The sequence below is a fragment of the Henckelia pumila genome, chromosome 2 (assembly GCF_033568475.1).
Source record: "Henckelia pumila isolate YLH828 chromosome 2, ASM3356847v2, whole genome shotgun sequence".
NCBI lineage: Eukaryota > Viridiplantae > Streptophyta > Magnoliopsida > Lamiales > Gesneriaceae > Henckelia > Henckelia pumila.
This window is the reverse complement of record NC_133121.1, coordinates 46761-64087: the sequence shown is the minus strand read 5'-3', so window position 1 is coordinate 64087 and position 17327 is coordinate 46761. Positions and strand designations below refer to the sequence as shown.

Here is a 17327-nt window from a genome sequence, read left to right as displayed (position 1 = left end):
TCACCGAGATGGATAAGGTCAAGTTTCCGTTCAAATTTTATCAAAATTCTGTGAACGGATCATTCCTGTTAAACACAATGACAGGAAAAATTACGGCTTTTGCGAAAGAACTCTTCGAAAAGAAGAGGAACTTTTTGTGGAACAACAAGCTGTCGGGGAGTAAAGAAACTCGCCGAAAATTTTGTAACATGGCTCATATTGGAAGATGGTCAGAGAATATCTGCCCAGAATGTCCAAACCAGAAGGAGCCAGAATTCGAAAAAACTTTCAAACCCCGAACAGATCGAAAAGATTTTTCCGAGACAAGCAAAGGTGGACAGAGAACCAAAACCGCATTTTCCTAGGGGCCCACTGCAAAAGAAAAAGATGCCCCGACAACAATAAAGAAGGCATGTGAGGAGAATAAATCCAAAAGAAAAAGTCAAGCATGTGACTCCTCCACTAGTAAAAGATGTCATCGGGCATGTGACTCTCCCACTAGCAAAAGATGCCATCAATAATGACATAAAGAATTCAAGACAGCTGTAAGATTCCCTGAAGTTTCTCGGTGAAACGAGTGGAAATTTGGCTATAAATACAGGATTTTGAGGAAGCTGAAGACATCGATCATTCCCTTCATTTTTCTTACGAAATAAAAATTATTGTAATATTTCTCTTTTTGAGTTTGTGTTAAATTTATGTTTTATGTATTTCAAGAACAAGGCTACTATGAGTAACTAAACTAGTTATCTCCTCCTCTTCAAATGAGGTTGATTTATGTAATAATATGTTGTCTGAATAAATTTCCTAAGTCTCTTGTTCATCCATGCTTATATTTTATAATTAATTTTATATACCATATGCCTTAAGGTAGAAAACGAATTAAGGCTGTGCTGGGTGTCGTTGAAGGATCTTGTGCAGAAACCATCTGTTGCGACTGTGTGGTTGAGTGTGAGGAGTACTTCGTAAAACTCGGCAGGTATGACCCGACGACACTATGATCAAAGAGGTATTTAATTTTAATTAATCTTACGAAAGCATGATGGGCTTATACATAATTTTAATAAAATTGGGAAATAAAGGGCAAAATAGGTATTATTTAGTTTCAAGGACATGTTCGAGACATTTTTTAATTGATAAGGGATATTTTCAGGATACGAAAAACAAAAGGGATATAATTGGCTCGATTACGAAACTAGAGGGATATATTTAGAAATTATCCCGCTCATTTCGTAACATGGTCATTTTATTTTATAATATGCTAACACTTATTTTCATGTTTTTCTCTGTAGATACTATCTGATATGACTTATATACTCGTATATCTCATTTTACTCCACGGTTCAGCCGTGTGGTATCATTGTAAGGTTTCAATATTTTTTTGTTTTGCATATAAAAATATATTCGAACTAAATTATGTCATATATTTTAGTTTTAGTTTATGGTTATATATTTCAATGGTTATAGAGATCATGCATGAATCTGAGACCGTGATCTTTTGAGTTTATATATATACTTAGATCTGGTTAGAAATTATATTCATCTGCTACATACAATACATACATATATATATATATATATATATATACATATATATTAGATTTAGATTTTTAAGGTTAAATATCTTCCGTGGCAAATTTAGCAATGATATTTCTACAATCTGTGCTTTAATTTAGCCAAGATTTTAAAACCGTGGCTAAGCTTATTAACAGTGATTTTAGTCACGGTTTTAAAAACTGTTGCTAAAACCCTCGTTAAATAATTTAGCGATGGTTTTACCCGCTGCTAACTAAAGTTTTTGTTTTTGTTTTTGTTTTTGTTTTTGTTTTTTTGTTTTTGTAAAAAAAAAAACTAGAACTTGTTATTTTTTAAGAATGTATAAAGTGTTATTGATATGTAGATCTTTAATTATATTTGGTGAAATTCAAGTGTAGCATCAATAGTGATTAATGTAGTCTTCAAATTTAAAATAGAAAAATAATAATATATTTAAAAAAGTAATATTGAAAATCGTTTAGAAATGAAAGTGTGGGGAAATAAAAGAAAATTAAGATATATCTAGCATTTGTAAACATCTATAATGTTCTAATCGAACTTTCTTTCTTTAACGTTCATTTCCACTAACGCGTGTCCCTGAGAATCCCAAGCATCAACACGTATCACGCTAATTTTCGTGGCCACGTTCTAGTTCTACTTACCATCCACCACCGATCTACCCAAGTACTAATTAATATATATCACACTGGTTGCTAGCTCACCACAGGAACGTCTCCAATTAAGCAATTAACCTGGAATTTATCTAACACATATATATATATACGTTCCGATCATCGATGGCAACCGACGGCCAGAAATTCCCACCGCAGAAACAAGACGCTCAGCCCGGAAAACAACATGTCATGGACCCAATTCCCGCAGCAGAAAATCAACAATACAAACCATCTAACAAGCTCGAGGTATGATCTATTAATCCTTATAAATATGAATGTTTTTCTTCTAATTATTACTTAGCTTGATCGATGTTTATGAATCTTGCATGCGTGCTACAGGGTAAAGTGGCGCTTGTTACCGGAGGTGATTCGGGCATCGGGCAAGCGGTCTGCAACTGTTTTGCGCTGGAGGGTGCAACCGTGGCTTTTACGTACGTGAAGGGACAAGAAGACAAGGATGCCAAGGACACTCTGGAATTGTTGAGGCAGTCGAAAAGTGCCGAGGCGAAAGACGCCATAGCTATAGCTGCGGATTTGGGGTATGACGACAACTGCAAACGAGTGGTTGATCAAGTGGTTGAAAGGTTCGGGCGGATTGATATTCTGGTTAACAACGCTGCCGAGCAGCATAAAGCTTGCTCGGTTGAAGAGATTGACGAGGAGAGGCTCGAAAGGGTGTTTAGGACTAATATTTTTTCATATTTCTTCATGGCTAGGTGATCCATGCATATCAATCGAATATATCATATCTTAATCACTACTGATTATATATATATGCAAGCTAGCTAGTGCGTGTTGGTGTTGCCGACATATATATATACAATGTACGTACGTACGGTTTTAATTTGTTTTGTTAATTAAAGTGTTATTTTGCTTATATATTAATGTACGTACGTACAGGCATGCTTTGAAGCACATGAAGGAAGGTAGCTGCATCATCAACACCACATCAGTGAACGCGTACAAAGGTAATGCCCGGTTACTGGACTACTCATCGACCAAAGGGGCTATCGTGGCATTCACTCGCGGGCTAGCCCTCCAGTTGGTGAACAAGAATATACGGGTGAATGGGGTGGCGCCGGGTCCTATTTGGACGCCTCTGATTCCAGCTTCTTTCGATGAAGAAGAAATTAGTGCAAACTTCGGGAAACAAGTGCCGATGGGAAGGGCGGGCCAGCCGATTGAGATTGCACCGAGTTATGTATTCCTCGCGTCGAATGTCGATTCCTCGTATATAACTGGTCAGGTGTTGCATCCTAATGGGGGAGTTATAGTGAATGCTTAATTAATTAAGTTTGTTGTTCTAGACGCGTGCAGAGCATGTGATATATATGCTGCTGTTTAATTGGCGTCGTAATGTTGACATGTTGGCATCCTCCTGTGGTGTGTCACGAGAGAGGTAATCATCTGAGCGAGTTTGTTTTTCTTAGTTCTTAAGAATAAGAATTTAACATGTGTGGCCAATAAGCCTGTAGCCGTACGCGTATATGTTATGTACACATGATCTGTCGATATCACTGTTCAATAGTTTAATTTATGAACATCTCACGTTCAAAATAAATTGTTTCGGAGTCCCAGACCCACCGTCGAAAATAGATCGTGACGGCAATTGCAACGGTTTTCGTGTGCGCTAGCTCTTATAATAATAAGAAAAAAATAATAATTAAAATTAATATCATAAAAATAGTAATAACATTTTTATAATAAATAAATGAAGTAATATTTTTATTAATACTTTTGTAAATATTATTAATATTAATAAACAATATATAGATCCTTTGAATGAACCGCTGTCAAATCTACGATGGAAAATAAATTGTTTCGGAGTCCCAGACCCACCTTCGAAAATGGATCGTGACGGCAATTGCAACGGTTTTCGTGTGCGCTAGCTGTTATAATAATAAGAAAAAAAATAATTATTAAATTTAATATCATAAAAATAGTAATAACATTTTTATAATAAATAAATAAAGTAATATTTTTATTAATACTTTTGTAAATATTATTAATATTAATAAACAATAGATCAAAATATATATTATAATAAATAATTATTGTTATTATGATTATCAAAATAGCTACTTAGTTTATTATGCTAAATATGATAATATCGCATACCAATTAGAATTAATTAGAGATGAAAATGGTTTCCATCCAAATGGGAATAAATATTGTAATGAGAATGGACATTTCCATTTGAAAGATTAATCAATCATATATATATATATAGCCAATGATTGGACGACTTATGTTCATTTCATTCCAATGTCATTCTCTCACATCAATGACTAAAGGGTTAATTGTCAATCACTCCTTAAACCACTTTATAACTTATTTATAAATTTCTACATAAATAAAACTTACTTTCAACTCCCTGGAGAGAGAAATTTTGTTTCTAAATACCAATTTTACCCTTATCTCTTAAAATTAAAAAAAAAAGAGAGAATGAATAATAAAAACAAAATTAATCCAAATAGTATATATATATATAAATTCAAATTAAAATCAAAGAACATAAACCATATCATATACATGCTTATATTGATACATGAGAAAGTATGTGTTTAGAAAGCAAGCATATACTTTCAAATCATTATTGGAAGAAATATGATAAAGGATTAAAAGTTCGAATAGGAGATGGATCAATAATCATGCTTAATACAGTAGCAGAAAAATTAAAAATAGAAATAGAAGAAACAAAATTTGTAATACCCATTATATATCAAATAGAATCAGGAATGGACATTATAATAGAAAATAACTTTTTAAGAGAATATCTTCCCTTTACACAATTTGAAGATCACATAACTTTAAACAAAGGATCATCAATGATTTACATTCCCAAAATACGAACAACATTTCGCGTAGGAAATGAAGGATTTACAAAAAAAATTCATAAACGAAATACAAATCCAATAGAACTAAAAATAGAAAATATTTTAACGATTAATCCTGAAAAAGAAATCATGAGAAAATTTCATGATATTTGTTCTGAAAATCCTCAGGACAAAATTAAGAAAAGAAAACAATTCATTGCTTCAATAAAACTCAAAGACCCTATTATCACAATCCGTGAAGCACCAAGAAGATGTAACATGGATGATGTAAAAATATTTGAAAAAGAAGTTCAAGAATTATTAAAACTTAAGATAATCATCCCTAGTAAAAGTCCACACTCTTCACCAGCCTTTTATGTCAGTAAGAAAGATACTGATAAGAAAAGAATGGTAATTGAATATCGAAAGATGAATAAAGCAACAATTATGGATGGATATTATATCCCAAATAAGAATGATTTACTATCTTATATAGGAGAAATGAAATATTTTTCCAGTTTAGATTGTAAATCAGGATTCTGGCAAATTCAACTAGAACCACAAACACAATTACTTACAGCATTCAGTTGTCCAAAAGGACAGTATCAATGGACTGTATTACCTTTCGGACTTAAACAAGTACCAGGTATCTTTCAAAGATATATGGATGAATCTTTTAAATCATATATAGATTTTTGTTGTGTTTATATAGATGACATATTAATTTATTCAAAAACACTAGATCAACATTATAAAGATCTCATGACAGTATTAGATATTTGTCATAAAGATGGAATTATACTTTCTGAAAAGAAAGCACAATTATTCAAAACAAAAATAAATTATTTAGGATTACAAATAGAAGATGGAAAACATTGTTTACAACCGCATATACTTAAGAAAATTCATGATTTTCCTAGTGAAATCAAGGATAAAGATCAATTAAGAAGATTTTTAGGATTATTAACTTATTCTGGAAATTACATTAAGAAACTTGCAGAAATCAGAAAACCTCTTCAGGTAAAACTTAAACAGGACTATAAGTGGAAATGGTCGAAAGAAGATACTAATTACATAGACACTATTAAAAAGAAAATAATTAGTAATCTTCCTGAATTAAATTTTTTTTCAAATAAAGATATAATAATAATTGAAATAGACGCTTCAGATGAATATTGGGGAGCATGTTTAAAAGCTTATACTGGAGAAAGAAATTTAAAGAACTTACTAAAACAGCTACTAGAAATAACGAAGAATTATGCAACTATACATCAGGAACTTTTCAAGGTGCACAATTAAATTATCATTCGAATGAAAAAGAATTATTAGCTTTAATATTCACAATTAGAACTTATGAAATTTATCTTATTTCTAAACCGTTTTTAGTAAGAACAGATAATATGAATTTAACATATTTCAAGACAAGGAAAATATCAAGAAATGCATGGAGAAATGCAGCAAGGCTAATTAGATGGCAATTGGAATTGAACCATTATCAGTTCGAGAAACGCAGCAAGGCTAATTAGATGGCAATTGGAATTGAACCATTATCAGTTCGAGATCCAACATATCAAAGGAACGGATAATTCATTACCCGACGCATTAACCAGAGAACTTCATCCAAACTATACTATCCTTAGTAACGGAATAATAAAGGAGATCCTAAGTGATCCAGAAAATGACTGTGAGTCATCCGAACATGTCTCAGAAAGCATGTGGAATATAAATTGATGAAATGAGATTTATATTCAGAAATATGAATTATTTTATGACTTTCAGTCATCCGAACATGCCTCAGAAAGCATGGGGAATATAAATTAATGAAATGAGATTTATATTTAGAAACATAAATTACTCTTTGAGTAAAATAATCAATTTAAGATTGATTCAATTCTTGCAAAAGAATTTATAAATGCAATGATACGCATAATAAAACTATCCGAATTACTCACGAAAAGAGTTATTTTACTAGCCATTATATATATAAATATGTTTTCTTGTGCAGAGTATAATCAAGATGGAGCAACTAAGTCAATTAAAAGAACAATTGATTGAATTGCAGGAAGAAATTCAAATTCTTCAACTAAAAGAAAGGAATTTGAGTAGAAAAATTCAAAAGACAGAAGAAAAGATGATAACTTTATCATCATCATCCTCACCAAGAACACCAATCAAAATGGCAACTCCATTTGACAAAATAATGGAGATAAAAGAGAAACAGTCAGCGGTCACAGTCAACACTGACAAAGAAAAAGAAAAAAAAAAGAACCGGTGAACACAGCCAGCACCGAGAAAAATAAAAAAGAAGAAAGGACGTTTAAAAGTGCCCTTGAAAAAAAAGAAAAAAAGATGGTCAATCTACGACCACAAAAATCAATTTTTGAAAAAACAAATTTTCCAGAAAAACTCAAGACTGAATTCTTTGAAACACTAAACTATTTGAGAATAGCCAAACCATCTGCAGAATCTTGGCTACAAACTTGTGACACACAGAGCATATCAAGAGCAAGAACACTGCAAGGTGCTCCAGCGCATGAAGTCGCAAGATTCTTTTCAAATGGATTATTAAGTGGATTGGAAGTCAGTCCCAACAATCAAGAAATAGAACTATTTCCATATCAGTTGAGAAATAGTATCATCCAGTTCAAGAAAGCAGTCTTTAAGGACGATCCAGTATTAACATTGAGTATTCACTCAACCCTTCCAGATTGGGATGATAACAAATTCTATCAACCAATGGTATATATTCAATGTCGAAAATAAAAAGACAAGTTCTTATTCGTTGGGATGATAACAAATTCTATCAACCAATGGTATATATTCAATGTCGAAAACAAAAAGACAAGTTCTTATTCGAAGGATCAAATGAAGAGAAACCAGTAATGGATATCTCAACACTTCCTGAGATAAGAATAAAGACATTGATTGATATGATCTCAAAGACAGGAAAGATTGATGGAAACTCAAAGTTTAAAATAAATTTTGCAACCAGTAAAAATTTATTAACCACTGGACACAAGGAGACAATCCAAAAGAAAGAACAAGCCATGTTAGCTCAATTCGAAACTCCAATCTATGAAGCAAGAGTTGACATGACCCGAGAAACCCAACAAATATTATGTCAAAGACTAAGAACAATGATTTCCACTCACAAATGTGGACATTGCCAACCCATTCAGACAGAATAAGCAGCTGTCAAAGAGGACAAACCAGCTGTCAAAGAAGACAAACCAATAAAGAAATGGTCCGAATGCACCAGTGATTCAGAGAGTGACACAATATAAAAACAAATGAAATCGTGGACCACACCACTTGTTAAAGGCATCCACTCAAATGTAAAATGAGTTGTTTCCATTATGTAGTGTCGGGTGTCCCCCTCTTTTTTTTATTTTTAATTATGTATGCGTTTCTCCACGCCTATAAAAGGAGATGTTTTGTGCTGTAAAAAGAGATGTGAAGTTTGAGTATCTCTCTCTTCTTAAAAGTTTCTTACAATATGGTTCATACAAGACGTATGAAAACTATCAGAAACTAAGAAACATAAAATCAGAAACAAAATAAGTCTTATGGATAATAACTAAACAAGCAGGGCGTAAGGAGGATAAGGTTGGAAACCAACCATTGAATATTCATGGTTAGAGTAAACCTGGAGATCCATAGAACAAGTACCAGTTGATCAAGTGATCGTTAAGGGAAAGCAAGGATTTGGCCTCTGCTCAAAACTAAGATTCATTCAAACAAGATAACCTTCCTAAACCTTCTGCAACCCTTAATTCAAAGAAATAGTCAAAATACATTAATCATGTCATCATCCTTTATAAGAAATGGAAGATTAATAATAAAAAACTGGTTCGAAATAGAAGATGATCATGAATATGATACATTTCATGAATATCGTTTAAATACTTTCGATTTAACCATATTTGAATCAATTTATCAACTAAAATTTGTATTAATAACCCATGAATGGAACAAAACTAATATGAAAACATTTATCTGTTATAAATGAATCAGATCTATAAATCCATGAATCAGATCTGTAAATCCATGAATCAGAAAATTCATAAGAATTTTAAGAATTCTGCAACCTGGTATCAGAGCCTAAAAAAAGCAGATTATTAATGCTTGGATTAACCTTAGATATTGAGATTAAAAATTTATTTGATAAAATAATCTTACTAAAAGATTTACGTCAAATAGATCAATTATGGAATAAAATAAAAGATCTCCAAACCTTTTATTTCAAAAATCATAAAAAAGAACATTTTTCAAGCAACTGGAAAATGATAATTCAAATTTCTGAAAACGATGAAATTGAAGACATAACAATATGTTATGAATAAGAACAAATTTTGTTATCGAAATCCGATCAACAAAAACAAAATAATAAAAGTAACAATTTTTACTAAATGAAAAATGTATGAAAATACAAAAATAAATATCTTTAATTTATATTCTCAAAATATAAATTTTGATATAGAAAATTGTGAAAACAATTTGAAATATCTTAAAAATTGTCAATCTTCAATTGATAGTTTCGAAGATTTTCAGAATTTATTAGAATAGATAGATTCAACAAAAAGGCTTTTAATAGCCTTAAGAAAATTAAGAAGTTCTATCATCTGTTAAAATGACAGAAGTAACAATTCCAAATCAAAACACTCAGATCGATGAATCTGAAGAAAACCAAGAGTATAATTTGAATATTATATTCAATCAAAGTAAGTTTGCCGAAATACAGAAAACAGGGTTTTCTAATTCAAAAACAAATCTAATAGACCAACCAGGAATACTAAGTAAGATTTCAAATTTTATTAATCCCAGAAAAAATTTAATTTATTATTCGATTCATACAAAAGTACGATCTTGTAAAATAAATAACGAATCAAGGTCTAATACTCTGAAGTTATTAACAACTCAAGATATTAATACCATCATGGCAAAAGCCAGTGAAAAAGAACGATCTGAACTGAAATATGTTCATATCGGAGGAATTGAAATAATAATATCAGCTCACTACCGAGAAGGAATAGATACACCAATTGAAATAACAGTTCGTGACAAAAGAATACGTAATTTCGAGGATTCTATTCTTGGAAAAATTGAAGGAAATTTATGTTACAAAAAGATAAAATTTTGTATTTATCCACAATACAATATATCTCTTTTTGATAAAAACATAAATGACGTTTTAACATTAGATTATTACTTTTATAGAAATAATCTTATGTTAACAGAAAACCATCCGATCAATATAAACTATGTTGTCGGTTTAGCAATAAGTAATAATTCTCAAACAGAAATAATTTCAACAAAACCAACTATTTCTGTTGAAAGAATGTTTGAAAATATTACAAGAATTGAACACTCTCGAAAAGCATTTATTGAAGAAATAAATCCCTATAAAAGATGGAGTTCAAATGACCTCCAAATCACAAAACAGTCTGTACCAAGAAGATCATTATCATTTGCTAGAAATGATGAAGATATTCTTGATAAGATTGGAACCATGAATCAAAATATTCTTAAAATTAAACAAGTTATTGTTAATGAGTCAACCTCATCGCAATGACGTCCTTAATAAAATTAAAAAAAGATCTAGGAGATTTAGAAAATAATATTAATAAGATCAATCAATCAATACAAGAATTAGAGAAGAATTTCAAAGAATATATTGATTTAGCAACGACTAGATTAATAATTGAACAAGAAAGACATAGTAATGAAATATTAAACTATCTTAAGGAAGTTCTTCCAATAGATAAAGGAAAAAGAAAAATGGAAGAAGAACCACCATTCAAAATTGAATCATGGTATAGAAATCCCCTTAGTTATGACAAACATAAGTATGGAGATGTTTAGTGAAACCGACTCATCTGATTTTGAACAAATAGGAGTAAATACAGAAGAATTATATCATTCACATCAGGACTCAGAACAATACAGAGATATGGATATTTCAGAATCAGAATCTGAAGATAATTCTAGACCACGATTAAATCTACGAACGAATGTAGAAGGTAGTGGTGGAAGAGATGATGAAGAATTTAAATATAACAGAGACCAATACTCTGGATCTTATAAAGATGTTAGAGATATTCTTAGAGAATCAAAAACATCAGGATTTGTGAAACAGAATATCTTAGATTTAGGTTGTTCAACAGCCAAAGAAAGAAAATCAAAGATAGATCATTGGGCAAATGAACTATCAGTACAAATTCAATTAACACCATTATTATACAAAAGTGAGAATATTCAAGTTTTAACTCATGGGATGATAAAAATGACACAGGTAGGAGCAGTAAGAACTTGAGCTGAAAACCTAGTAATTACTAATCTACCATAAGGAATGACAGGACATCGATATTTCGAACTATTTGTTGATGCCTTGTACCAAGAATTTTTAGGAGTTTCTAATAATGATGCTAATTTGGTAGCTAAGAATATAAAACAAAATAGAGCAATCTTTATTTTAGATAATATTAAATTATGCAATTTATGTTACTTAGAAGAATTTATTTGTGATTATGAAACAAACTATTATCAATTGATAGATGCTGATAAAAAGGAACATTATAAACTAAGTATCTTTATTAAGATACCTAATATACCTATAAACAGTAAAGATGAATTCTTAACTAGTCCTTATGCTAAAACTTTAGGAGGAGCTATTAAATTCATCAAAGACATAATAACAAAGAAATGTCATGAAGTAATACTAAATAAAAGAATATCTAAATCCTACAAACAAAACAATAAACTTTGTTGTGACAAAATAAAATTCACAGTAAAAGAATACGGTTGCAAAACAAACATGTCACACAAACATTTAAAACGACAGAAACAGAATAAATTTAATAAACCTTATAAATCTTTTAATAAGAAATTTATTCCCTATAAGAAAAAGAAATTTAAAAAGAATTTCTTCAGAAAACCTTATAAAAGAAAATTTTATAAAAAGTTTGATAACAAAAAACCACCTTGCCCAAAGGGTAAAGGAAAGAATTGCACATGTTGGTTGTGCAACGATGAAGGACATTATGCGAATGAATGTCCAAAACGAAACGAAAAGAAAAATAAAATTAAAATTCTTGAAAAAATATATACTATTGGATTCTATCCCGTAGAAACAATTGAATTTTCATCCAACGATGAAAATATTTATTATCTTGATGAATCAAGTGAATCAGATTTTGAATCCAATTCCACATTTGATAATTCAAGAAATAATAATGATTAAAATAACGACAAGGGCATTTTCGAAAAGACAAATATATAGGGAGTAAATTGAAAGTTATGTTTGATTTAGGGAGTTATCTACAAGTTGCCCATAACCAAACATATCCTAGATATTTGGATATGATAAAATAAGTCATTGGATGTGAAGCCACATTTTTTTTTGTCATAGTTGCATCAGCAAGAATTGTAACAGCCACAATGAGTATGCAGATTAATGCTGACAGCCAAGGATTGTAACAGCCACAATGAGTATGCAGATTAATGCTTTGTAACAGCTAGAAACCAAGAGTTGTAACAGCTGAAATAATGAGAAATGATGGCTGTTAGTGGCTATGAATGGGAGGCCCTTCAACTGCTGATTACACCTATAAATGGTGGCAGATTATGAAGGAAAACCACATCATTTTCGAGCACCAAAATCCAAGTAGAACACTGCACATTTCGAGCTCTAGCTTTCTGCCATTTCTAAGCAGCAGATTTCTGTCCAAGTATTGGGCAGAATTTCTGTCAAAGTTGGAGCAGAAACTCTGTCCAAATTCGAGCATACCTCTTGTTCCAGTTTCAAGCAATCACCTACAGCAAGCTAGGCCAAGAAGCTGACCGAAGTTGATCTAAGAAGCAGTGCCAAAGTTGATCAGGGAACCGCATTTTCCGTCCAGAACCGAGCAACTCATACTTCTGCACGATTTGTTTATAAATCAAATACAGTAAAAGGGCTTATATCTATATATGTTTTAAACACGTTCATGATCTTGTTTGCGAAAGTTCAATCGTACATCTTCTGGTTCATATTCCTTTGATTTTCGTACAAGTTTATTCCATGCAACTCCTTGTTATGCACTGTTAGAATTCGACTTAAGAAGTGGTAAGGAATTCCGAAAACATGATAAGATATGATATGACCCTGATACGGTGGGTTATAATAACCGTTTAAGGTCTCGCCCCCTTAGAGGAGTAAAAATTAGGGACTGATCAGTAGCCATGCTTAACGAGATGAATAACAGTGCTATGTCTAAGTTTATGTTTCATTCATGATATGTGTTGATACTCAGTTTCAAGTTCTGCCTTGTTCTGATTTATGTTGCGACATGTGTTGGAACGTGCTTCCTTTGAACTCCTATATATATGTATATTCGACATTTGCATGTACGATTGACCCCCTCTTGCTGAGTGTTTCCCAAAACACTCATCCCCCTTACTTCCCTTCCCAGATACCGAAGAGCAGTTGGATGATGATGAGCAACAAACTTTCTGGGGTTGGTGATCAAGTCTAGAATTATGGAATTGCTAGCAGTCTTACTAGTTTTATTGTCTTTTATATTTAGCTTTCGCTACTGTCATGTTTTGATATTGTAAAGAAATTTATGGATTTGTAAAATACTGGTTGAAGGCTATTTTTACACTACATGGCTTGTTGTTTTACGATTTAAAATTGTTAACAACGCCGATGCTGCGTTCCGATCTCGGGGCGTGACATTGGATATTCTACTACTAATCAATGGACCAGAACCCCTACTGTGGGGGATTGTGGGGCGCTGTGGAGAAAACGCCACAACACATGTGCCTCTTCCTTTTCTTTTCTTTTTTTTTTCCTTTTTTTTTAGTTTGATTTTTCTTCCGTTTTTTCCAAGTTTTGCACTTCCTTTTTTTTTTTTTTCTTTTTGCCTTTCAAGTTTTTGCATTTTGTGTTTTCTTTTTTAAAAAAAAACAAAATTGACTTTTATTATTTTCTAATTTATTCAATTTTTTTTTTTTTACAAAAATTGTAGGGGCGACAAAAATTATCGAAATCCCGACTCTTTCTGAATGTGTCATTTTCGTCCCGAAAAAATCACAATCCAACATTTTCTCGAACCAAGTTTTTGCAATTTTTCTCGTCTAGATTAATATCGGAAGAGAGATCGGAAATAAAACCTTATCCCGAGGGGATTCTCGACCTCTCCTGAAATAATATTATAATTTATTTTATTAATATTTTTAATAATAGATTGAGCTTAATATTATTGTGTTTCAACACATATAACAATTAATTGTCGACTTAATTCACGTAATTTTTTATTGTTGGAACTATCATACAGTAGAATCACGAAATTGTATTTTATTTTTTTTGTCTTTTTTTAAAATTAAATTAATAATTTAATTAATTAATATTAATAATAATATAATTATAACAAATATTTAGAATAAAAGATGCAATTTAACAATCTATTTAATAAAATTTATCTAGTAATTTTTATCATAATATTTTATTAATAATTATATGATATATCGTATGATGTTCTTATTTTAAAAAAAAATTTAAACATTATAATAAATATTTTAATATTATATGCTTTAAGTTGAATATTTATTTTATATTTAGAAATATAAATTTTTTAAATATCAATTTTAAAATAAATAATCACTTTTTGTGTTTTTTTGAACGAAATATTGAAAACAAAAAAAAAATCGGAATTTATTCTTCCTATCTGAGAGATCCCGAATATTCGCGGTCCGAAATATTTAAGTCTCAAAATATGTCGGATTCGCGTTCCCAAATATTCAGGTCCCAAAATTTCGGAATTCCTCTTTTTTATTGTAAATTAGAAAAAAAAAACTTGAATTGAAAAGAAAAAAAAAAAGACGAGTTGAACATGTAGAAATTAGAGGCAAAAAATTATTTTTCAAAAAATAAAATTGGATTAAAAAAATTGAAAAGGAAAATCGGATAAATTAGAAAATAAAAAATAAAGCCAATTTTTTTTTTGTTTTTTAAAAAAAGAAAAAAAAATTGTTGAGTTAAAGAATTAAAAAAAGGGTTAATTGTCAATCACTCCCTAAAACACTTTATAACTTATTTATAAATCCCTACATAAATAAAACTTACTTTCAACTCCTTGGAGAGAGAAACTTTTGTTTTTAAATACCAATTTTACCCTTATCTCTTTAAAAAATGAGAGAATGGATAATAAAAACAAAACTAATCCAAATAGTATATATATAAAAATTCAAATTAAAATCAAAGAACATAAACCATATCATATACATGCTTATGTTGATACAGGAACAAGTATGTGTTTAGGAAGCAAACATATACTTCCAAATCATTATTGGAAGAAATATGATAAAGGATTAAAAGTTCGTATAGGAGATGGATCAATAATCATGCTTAATACAGTAGCAGAAAAGTTAAAAATAGAAATAGAAGAAACAAAATTTGTAATACCCATTATATATCAAATAGAATCAGGAATGGACATTATAATAGGAAATAACTTTTTAAGAGAATATCTTCCCTTTACACAATTTGAAGATCACATAACTGTAAACAAAGGATCATCAATGATTTACATTCCCAAAATACGAACAACATTTCGCGTAGGAATGAAGGATTTACAAAGAATTTTCATAAACGAAATACAAATCCAATAGAACTAAAAATAGAAAATATTTTAACGATTAATCCTGAAAAAGAAATCATAAGAAAATTTCATGATATATGTTCTGAAAATCCTCAGGACAAAATTAAGAAAAGAAAATAATTCATTGCTTCAATAAAACTCAAAGACCCTAATATCACAATCCGTGAAGCACCAAAAAGATGTAATATGGATGATGTAAAAATATTTGAAAAAGAAGTTCAAAAATTATTAAAACTTAAGATAATCATCCCTAGTAAAAGTCCACACTCTTCACCAGCCTTTTATGTCAGTAAGAAAGATACTGATAAGAAAAGAATGGTAATTGATTATCGAAAGATGAATAAAGCAATAATTATGGATGGATATTATATCCCAAATAAGAATGATTTACTATCTTATATAGGAGAAATAAAATATTTTTCCAGTTTAGATTGTAAATCAGGATTCTGGCAAATTCAACTAGAACCACAAACACAATTACTTACAACATTCAGTTGTCCAAAAGGACAGTATCAATGGACTGTATTACCTTTCGGACTTAAACAAGCATCAGGTATCTTTCAAAGATATATGGATGAATCTTTTAAATCATATATAGATTTTTGTTGCGTTTATATAGATGACATATTAATTTATTCAAAAACACTAGATCAACATTATAAAGATCTCATGACAGTTTTAGATATTTTTCATAAAGATGGAATTATAATTTCTGAAAAAAAAAAGCACAATTATTCAAAACAAAAATAAATTATTTAGGATTACAAATAGAAGATGAAAAACATTGTTTACAACCGCATATACTTAAGAGAATTCATGATTTTCCTAGTGAAATCAAGGATAAATATCAATTAAGAAGATTTTTAGGATTATTAACTTATTCTGGAAATTAAATTAAGAAACTTGCAGAAATCAGAAAACCTCTTCAGGTAAAACTTAAACAGGACTATAAGTGGAAATGGTCGAAAGAAGATACTAATTACATAGACACTATTAAAAAAAAATAATTAGTAATCTTCCTGAATTATATTTTCCTTCAAATAAAGATATAATAATAATTGAAACAGACGCTTCAGATGAATACTGGGGAGCATGTTTAAAAGCTTATACCGGAGAAAGAAATTTAGAAGAACTTACTAAAACAGCTACTAGAAATAATGAAGAATTATGCAACTATACATCAGGAATATTTCAAGACAAGCAAAATATCAAGAAATGCAGGGAGAAATGCAGCAAGGCTAATTAGATGGCAATTGGAATTGAACCATTATCAGTTCGAGATCCAACATGTCAAAGGAACGGATAATTCATTACCCGACGCATTAACCAGAGAACTTCATCCAAACTATACTATCCGTAGTAACGGAATAATAAAGGAGATCCTAAGTGATCCAGAAAATGACTGTGAGTCATCCGAACATGCCTCAGAAAGCATGGGGAATATAAATTGATGAAATGAGATTTATATTCAGAAACATGAATTATTTTATGACTTTCAGTCATCCGAACATGCCTCAGAAAGCATGGGGAATATAAATTGATGAAATGAGATTTATATTCAGAAACATAAATTACTCTTTGAGTAAAATAATCAATTTAAGATTGATTCAATTCTTGCAAAAGAATTTATAAATGCAATGATACGCATAATAAAACTATCCAAATTACTCACGAAAAGAGTT

At 30.4% G+C, this 17327-nt stretch overlaps 1 protein-coding gene across 1 annotated transcript; it reads left to right on the top strand.

Moving 5' to 3' along the window:
• Positions 1-2017: 2017 nt before the first annotated feature.
• On the top strand, positions 2018-3694 carry LOC140883939 (glucose and ribitol dehydrogenase-like). The gene is made up of 3 exons (XM_073290562.1): positions 2018-2435; positions 2529-2905; positions 3090-3694. The coding sequence occupies exons 1-3, from the start codon at positions 2313-2315 to the stop codon at positions 3472-3474; spliced, it is 885 nt and encodes a 294-aa protein (XP_073146663.1). The 5' UTR covers positions 2018-2312; the 3' UTR covers positions 3475-3694.
• Positions 3695-17327: the final 13633 nt, after the last annotated feature.